At 42.8% G+C, this 8,403-nt stretch overlaps 1 protein-coding gene across 1 annotated transcript; it reads right to left on the minus strand.

Annotated features, from left to right (window-relative positions):
• Positions 1 to 1,981: 1,981 nt before the first annotated feature.
• LOC111956774 (E3 SUMO-protein ligase CBX4) lies at positions 1,982 to 7,347 on the minus strand. The gene is made up of 5 exons (XM_023977406.2): positions 7,089 to 7,347; positions 6,858 to 6,901; positions 5,697 to 5,762; positions 4,017 to 4,083; positions 1,982 to 3,739 (listed from the first exon to the last, which is right to left on the minus strand). The coding sequence occupies exons 1-5, from the start codon at positions 7,155 to 7,157 to the stop codon at positions 2,336 to 2,338; spliced, it is 1,650 nt and encodes a 549-aa protein (XP_023833174.1). The 5' UTR covers positions 7,158 to 7,347; the 3' UTR covers positions 1,982 to 2,335.
• Between the last annotated feature and the right edge of the window lie 1,056 nt (positions 7,348 to 8,403).

Genomic DNA, 8,403 nt, shown 5'->3' on the forward strand with positions numbered 1-8,403 from the left:
AAACGTTATCCTCAGATAAGAGGCTAAGGCCATCGCCTTCGCAGCAGCCATTCACCCCCCTCAGCCAGCCTACAACAGTGCAAAGTACATGTTAACTCYAAGSTCCTTCATTGACTTGTGCAGTTTGACCCGGGAGGCCCTGTTTGTTTGGCTCTCCACGTCGTCTCATGTGGCATGATCTGTCCAAGCAACAGACTTCTATCTTCCTAGTTTGAATCTGTCCATCTTGCAAACACACGCACACATACAGTACCAGTCAAAAGTTTGGACACACCGTCTTATTCTAGGGTTTTTCTTTATTTGAACTATTTTCTACATTGTTGATTAATAGTGAAGACATCAKAACTATGAAATAACACATATGGAATCATGTAGTAACCAATAAAGTGTTAAACAAATCAAAATATATTTTATATTTGAGATTCTTCAGATAGCCACCCTTTGCCTTGATGACAGCTTTGCACACTCTTGGCATTCTCTCAACCATCTTCATGAGGTAGTCACCTGGAATGCATTTCAATTAACAGGTGTGCCTTGTTAAAAGTTCATTTGTGGAACTTCTTTCCTTCTTAATGCGTTTGAGCCAATCAGTTGTGTTGTGACAAGGTAGGGGTGGTATACAGAAGAAATCCCTATTTGGTAAAAGACCAAGTCCATATTATGGCAAGAACAGCTCAAATGAGCAAAGAGAAACGACAGTCCATCATTACTTTAAGACATGAAGATCAGTCAAGAACATTGAAAGTTTCTTCAAGTTCAGTCGCAAAAACCATCAAGCGCTATAAGGAAACTGGCTCTCATGAGGACCGCCACAGGAAAGGAAGACCCAGAGTTACCTCTTCTGCAGAGGATAAGTTCATTAGAGTTACCAGCCTCAGAAAATGCAGCCCAAATAAATGCTACACAGAGTTCGAGTAACAGACACATCTCAACATCAACTGTTCAGAGGAGACTGCATGAATCAGGCCTTCATGGTCGAATTGCTGAAAAGAAACCACTACTAAAGGACACCAATAATAAGAAGAGACTTGCTTGGGCCAAGAAACACGAGCAATGGACATTAGACCGGTGGAAATCTGTCCTTTGGTCTGATGAGTCCAAATTAGAGATTTTTAGTTCCAATCTTTGTGAGACGCAGAGTAGGTGAACGGATGACCTCCGCATGTGTGGTTCCCACCGTGAAGCATGGAGGAGGTGTGATGGTGTGGGGGTGCTTTGCTGGTGACACTGTCAGTTATTTATTTAGAATTCAAAGCACACTTAACCAGTATGGCTACCACAACATTCGGCAGCAATACGCCATCCCATCTGGTTTGCGCTTAGTGGGACTATCATTTGTTTTTGAACAGAACAATGACCCAAAACACACCTCCAGGCTGTGTAAGGGCTATTTGACCAAGAAGGAGAGTGCTGCATTAGATGACCTGGCCTCCACAATCACCCGACCTCAACCCAATTGAGATGGGTTGGGATGAGTTGGACCCCAGAGTGGAGGAAAAGCTCAGCATATGTGGGAACATCTTCAAGATTGTTGGAAAAATCATTCCTCATGAAGTTGGTTGAGAGAATGCCCTGAGTGTGCAAAGCTGTCATCAAAGCAAAGGGTGGCTACTTTGACAAATCTAAAATATAATATATAAAACACTTTTTTGGTTACAACATGATCCCATATGTGTTATTTCATAGTGTTGATGTCTTCACTATTACTCTACAATGTAGAAAATAGTAAAAATAAAGAAAAACMCTTGAATGAGTAGGTGTGTTCAAATGTTTGACCGGTACTGTATATGCGCACACACGGCCCATCATTTTTGCAACGTCGCTACACATGAACGCACAGACACACACACGTAATTCACTTGTGTGCACACACACCAMACACAGGCAAATAAACTGAAAGAGGGTGTCATTTACCAATAATCAACACCTAGACTTTTTCTTTCTCAATATATAGACCTGAAACAAAGACTGTAAAGCAAAATGGATATAAAGCCTTTATCAAAAGTAAATAATATTTACATGAGTAAGTGCTTTTTCACTGAGCCCTGATACCATATGTCAAAATAGCATGTACTAAAGTAGTTTGTAACTCAATTAGAAGCCTACATCATCAAGTATGACAAAAACTCTGGGGCTCATTTAGAGAATGATAGCCAAAGCTACGTACATACAAATTATAGAAACAAAATGAATCTCAACCCCACTAAATGTAAACTGTAAGGGTTCTTATTTACATTCAAACATCTGAAAATACCAATATGTTCCAACACASATTTGTACAAATTCACACAGTTGCTGTTAATCCCTCGTCCTCAGATCGTCTTTTTCAGCTTCGTTACACTGTAACGTATTCCTTAAATGTCACCGTGAGACAGTTTGTTGTAATATCCGTGATGACTATATTCCCAAGGAAAGGCTTGAATGAAGGAAAAGGCTTCCCTTTCACAGTCTGTTCTGTTGTGATAGCCAATGGCGGTTTTGTCTGTTCTGCAGTCTTCTCCTCCTCAGCAGGAGCCACCTGTGTCTCTGTGGGAACTGGAGCCTCCCGTCTGGACCTCACACAGCTGAGGTCCATGGGCTCGTCCTGGTTCGACTCGTCCTGGTGGCCATTGTGGCTATGGTGGCCATTTTGGTCCATGGAGTTGCTTTGAGGAGGTGAGGACACAGTGCAGGGTGCACTGATACTCCGGGAGTTTAGAAACTGTTTACAGCCACCCCGGTCCTCGCCCTTGTCTGCCTCCGAAAGGTGACGTTTGAGGGCTGGAGAAGAGCCGTTTCCTGKCTGAGTCCTATGAACCCCCATCTCAAAGGGCCAAGGGGCAAGGTTAGGTTTGGTGGTCAGCTGCAGGGGCTGATCCTCTGTAGCCTCCTTCTGACCCCTGACATTGAAATGTTTATTCTGCTCTGTCGCACTAAGCTCCATTTTGGGCGAGTCGACCTTGTCAGCAGGACACTTAAATACGTTAGATCCATTAGACCCTTTTTTGCAGTCTTTCGCGAATCCGTTGGTGAGACCCAGTTTCTGGACGAGCCTCATCTTTTCAAGTTGATTTTCTGCAGCATCATCATCATTGCCCGGCTGCGGTTCGTCAAGGGTTTCCACATCTCCATTTTTAATCCTTGCCGCTTGCATGCCGTTCTCCATGTACTTGCTCATGACAATGACGATGCGTCCATTCTTGTTTTTGTTCTTGACGATCTTCAGCTTGCTGTCGCTGACACCGTTATCCTTCAACAGCGGTGCGTCCTCTTTGGCCGTGGCCTTGCTCTGCTCCGATTCGCCACTGTGGYCGTTGAGGTGAGCCGGAAGCTTCTTTAGCTCCATGGTGATATCCTTGACTTTGCTCAGGCAACCAGAGTCCTTGTCCCGGACCCACTTYTGCTGCAGCGCGGGAGGCAGGTTCCAGCTGTGGTTGGTGGGCAGTTCCGGAGCTTTGGTGGCCTCCCTTGGCTTCATGCACTGGGTGCTGTCGTACATCTTGGGGTCAGGCTGGTAGTGGTGATGTTTYTTGCTGTTGAGCTGGTAGTAGAGCTTCTTCTTTCCGTTGGCCTGCTGCTCGGCCTCCCTCTCCTTGGCCAGCAGGGGCTGGTACTGGTGGTGCTTCTTGCTGTTCAGCTGGTACTGCTGCGTCTGCGAGCGCACCGTCTGGATGGGGTCCACTTTCTGCCGGTTGTCMTCGTCCAGGGCGGTCTCCTGAAGGCCTGAGAGGACGCTGGATCTCCGGGCAAAGGACGGGACCTGCGAAAAACACAGCTGTTAGTTAACTGATAGAGCGGACTTGTTGACATCCCCATCTGACGGATTGTCTCTCTGTAACGAAGGTTAGAAAAATGCTATCATCAAATGGTGTCCTCTAGATGACCTTTGGGTGAGTCCTGAGCCCTAAACTTGTGTTTAGTTCTAAACTTGTGTTTAGTTCTGTGAGGGCCTTTCATACATACTTGTAACATTTATTTGATCAAATGTATCGTAAAACAGGAGTTAATTGTCCCCTTCAAAATATGTGAAGACTCACCTGGCCCATCAGGTGCTTTGGCTTTGGCCCTCTTTTGCGATATCCCATAAGCTGCTCGTATCTCTCCCTGTGAAAGACAGAAAACACCACCATGTCACTCAAACCATCCACAATAATGATGATGTACTAACAATAATGAAATACAGTAATGCAATGCAGTAATTTATGGGGAAATCCCATGCACCATTTAATCCTAATTGGTGACATGAAACATCAGTGGAATACCTCTCAGTCACATCCACATGTTTACCACTAGATCCTCTAACTGAACCCATGAGACATGAATTACAAATCTCATACTTTATGTAGTGTAGGGCCTACAGGCGTATATCCTTATTACTTGTTTACCAGGCATTGCTGCATATCAAAGTCCTTCTCATGTCAAATATGGTATGGTTTAGGCCTGACTAAATCTGCATTACTCCAAWAATAATTTCMACATGGAATKAATAGTTTTTAGTTCAACATTCRATCCATATAAGGAWGGAATAGAGTCAGGGTCTGAATTAACTACACATCTATAGACTATGTAACGGGTGGATGGGATATTTTTCCTATAGCMMACTGTTTTCCATGCTTACTCTRGAGCAGTAATTCAATACCCAATGAGTACTGATGTCACCCCCCTTTCCTCCTTGCGCACATCTAATTACGGTGGCGACTCCGTATATTTTCATAGCCTGGTACTCTGCCCGGCGATGCCCCCTGGAGAGTCACGTAATTAGCTACAATAAAAAACTCCCCCGTTCAGAGACAGAGATCATGGCGAAAACAGACACCGCCCTCMGTCAACATTTTCCCTACTGAGTRACCTGTCTCTTTTAAAAGCTGGTTTGCGCACACTGCGGGAGAGAATGACAGCAAACCCGAACACAGGCCGAGTCACTGCATGGTTTTTGCGCCATAGTGCAGTTGTGGTTGTGTGTTCACGTCCAGAAAACCCCCACATGAGGTTTAGCAATTACCGGTTAACAGTAACGCTTGTCAAGCAAACAAGGCATCTTGAAAAGGCACACGGTGGCTTCAAGCGGATGCTTCTACGGTTGTTACAGGGATATCGCCTATTACTAATTACTATTACCAATTACTTGTGCACTTTTTGTCTATCTAATGTTGTTCTCGGTGCCTTCCTCGTCCAATACATGCTGAGATGAAGCGRGGATGGGGGGACAAGACAAAGCATGCAGTCGAGGAATGTTTGGCCCTGGTGTCTGCATAAGCATATAGCCTGTGAAAGATGATAGCCTATTGTGGTATGGGCAAACTAAAATCAATCAATCTATTGTTATAGGCCTAAGAATATCACATAGGGACAATTCAATGTCCGATATGGTCGACCACRAWATTGTAACAGTCATACGCAATCTTTACAAAAAAAATTCTAATCCGATTTGTGTGGTCACTGTGTAGGCCTACTGTTATTATAGGCCTACTGAGATAAGCCCTTTTTAGACCTACTGTTATTATAGGCCTACCGAGAAAAGCCCTTTTTAGGGCTTTGAAAAGTTTTAACATTGCCATAGGAAAATGTAATTCAATTAGGCCACATTTTACGCACACCACGAGATAGAAGTTGTGCGCTATGCGCGCACACGCACAGACAAACGCACAGAGCCCCCCCCCCCCCCCCCCCATTGACTACGCAGGGTTATCACGTCAAATCGAGTCTGTCAAACTCACCTGTTTTGGAAAGCGTCAAGCAGCCGCGGGTCGAGAATGTTTTCTTCTGGTTCCCACGTGTTATATCTATTAAGACAGAACGTGTGTGAGAGAGAGAGAGAGAGAGAGAGAGAGAGAGAGAGACATTAATATCAACATCAACAGAGGTCGCCTTCTATCAACCAAACAACAACCATATATCAAATGTGGCCGTCATCCGCTTGGTTGCAGACAGAATCCATTGTAAAGTAGCCAGGCACCTTCTGTAATCAGGTTAGCTGTTAACAGTTATCAGTCAGTCTTGACCAAATAGGCCTACATCAAAACATAAACATTATTGATAAATGTGTAATAAAGTAAGAGCAAAGTGTAGCCTATACTCTGGAAATAGGTCATTATAAAGTGTTAATAAGGAAGTATACTTCACAAAGTCAACACAAGCATTAACTCTATGGGAATTATGAGGGYGATTAGGGTAACGTGGGGTAATAAGTCCCCGGGGTAACTGCCCCCCTATATTTCTCACAGAAACCACTTTGTCACCTGTCTAATCTACATTTTTTAAGTCACTCTAACAAAACGATTCTGAGGTAAGGTGATCTAATGATCTAAATCATCGTCATTTAGAAAAACTTACATAGATATTCAAATTACGTTAKATCTATACACTTTTTATAGATATACCATTAGGGCAATCCAATGCAAGTCAATGGTACCTACATTAGCATGTCCAAATCATGTCAAAATCATCTACAAATAACTTCATTGAGATACAGTCATTTTTTTTATATACTGTAGCATTTGGACATGATTTGGTGTGAAAATTAAAAGAGGAACCTTACATCAAAACCTCGTCATAGTGAGGATATTAATAGTGAGATGTGCAATGCCATTTTGTTTCAATATTTGATTTATTTAACTTAAATAAGATACCTAGATTTGAGCTTTTAAGAGTTAATTACTAGAAAATGTTAATCGGAGGCTAGTTACCCCACGTTACCTTAATTTTCGCTTAACACATCAATTAGTGATGGCATCCTAAGCTCCATCGATCGAATCAAACATTCGCTTCAACGCGCGCAAAGACGCACCCGCCACACACACACTTGAAAACTTGAAATATTAATTTGCATTACTAAGGTAGTACTAAAGTATGCTATAGTATTTTAAAAGCTAACTTACTTTGGAGACCATCCTCGCCACTTGACTAGGTATTCCATCCTCCCCTATACGCAGATGAGAGAACATATTGGTTAATTTGATTATWAGCGGTTCTTTGACATTATAGTCTATCTGCAAAAACACAACAACAACATAATTTACYTCCATCAATTACGCAATATATTGTATAGTGATACCAAAGAACCCTGTTTTTGGATATTGAGCAGTCATATATTTGAATTGTTTTCAAACCTTTCGATTCCGCTTCTTCTCGATGCTCTCCACCGCAAAGACGTGCTCTCCCGCGGCGGGTAGCTCCATATTCGATGCAAAGGGAAGGTTTCTCTTCCAATGCCTGTAGAAAATGTCACCCTGCCCGCTTTTGTGCTGTTTCTCCGACGTTCAAATTGATACGGGAGATATCCCTTCTCTCCGATCTTCCCTCTCTTTCCCTCTCACTCCAGTCGGAATTCGTTGGCAGTGGCAGTGCGATACGTTTGGCTTTGCACACGAGAAGGAGTCGCAGAAAACTGTTCATGCAAAGAGCCATTGATGTGACGTCAGGAGGAGGAGGCGCTTCTGGGGGCTGGGGCAGTTTCATGCTTTAGCCCATGGAYKTGTAGGGTGAAATGGAACTGCAAGAGGGTGCTATGAAAAGTATAATATTGTGTTATGATATGTCAAATTGGGAATTGTAACTGAATATTTGCCTTTTACGCATGTCATCCAAATCATGAAAAAAAATTATCAAGGCTACCATTGCCTATGCTCCATGCCCATTTCCTTTGATCTATTTGAATGAATGTAGSCTATTTGTTAACGTATTCATTAACGTTTTCACAAGTGTCACAAGTGTATGGTAGATATTTCTAAAGGACACACCCATGGTTTCCTTAAAGGCTGAAACCGATGGGTAAATGATGTGAATGTCATTGTGTGAGTGACTCATCATCAATAGGCCTACTGAAATTCAACTTTTGGGTCCCACACCAAAACAAATATATGCAACAGTTAATTATGGGTATGGTAGGCCCTATGTAGCCCATAACTGAATGATACAATAAATGGTACCTTGAGCATTTAACCACGATAGAAAACAAACATTATGCACACTGAAACATGATGTGCAGCTAATTAAGGTATAGAAGATCGTATTAATCACTCCCCAATCTAATTTACACATTATACTAATAATAACCATCATCACCCTCATATGATTGTGATGACTGTAATATGGGTTTCCCATATTATTATTCATCTTTTTCCAAAGACTTCACACAGGGATCTTTGAAAGAATATCCATGGACGTGAGCTTTGCTATTCGCCTTAGTGACTTGGCTACCATAACCAATGGCTGAGCAAGGCTGCGTCGTGCTGGTAGGCATTTTCCATAAATATCTACCCTCTCCATCCATATTATCTGTCCTTCTTAATACAAGGTCATWTGTAAAGCCCTTTTCGAGCGCCAGTGTCGCGGTACGGGGCATCTAGTGAATTTTCWYTGCACATCAATGGCCCGTGGTTGTGTCAGAGATATGTAGGTCACATCAGTTAGTCTTAAACCCGG

This window comes from Salvelinus sp. IW2-2015, linkage group LG1, assembly GCF_002910315.2.
Source record: "Salvelinus sp. IW2-2015 linkage group LG1, ASM291031v2, whole genome shotgun sequence".
Lineage (NCBI taxonomy): Eukaryota > Metazoa > Chordata > Actinopteri > Salmoniformes > Salmonidae > Salvelinus > Salvelinus sp. IW2-2015.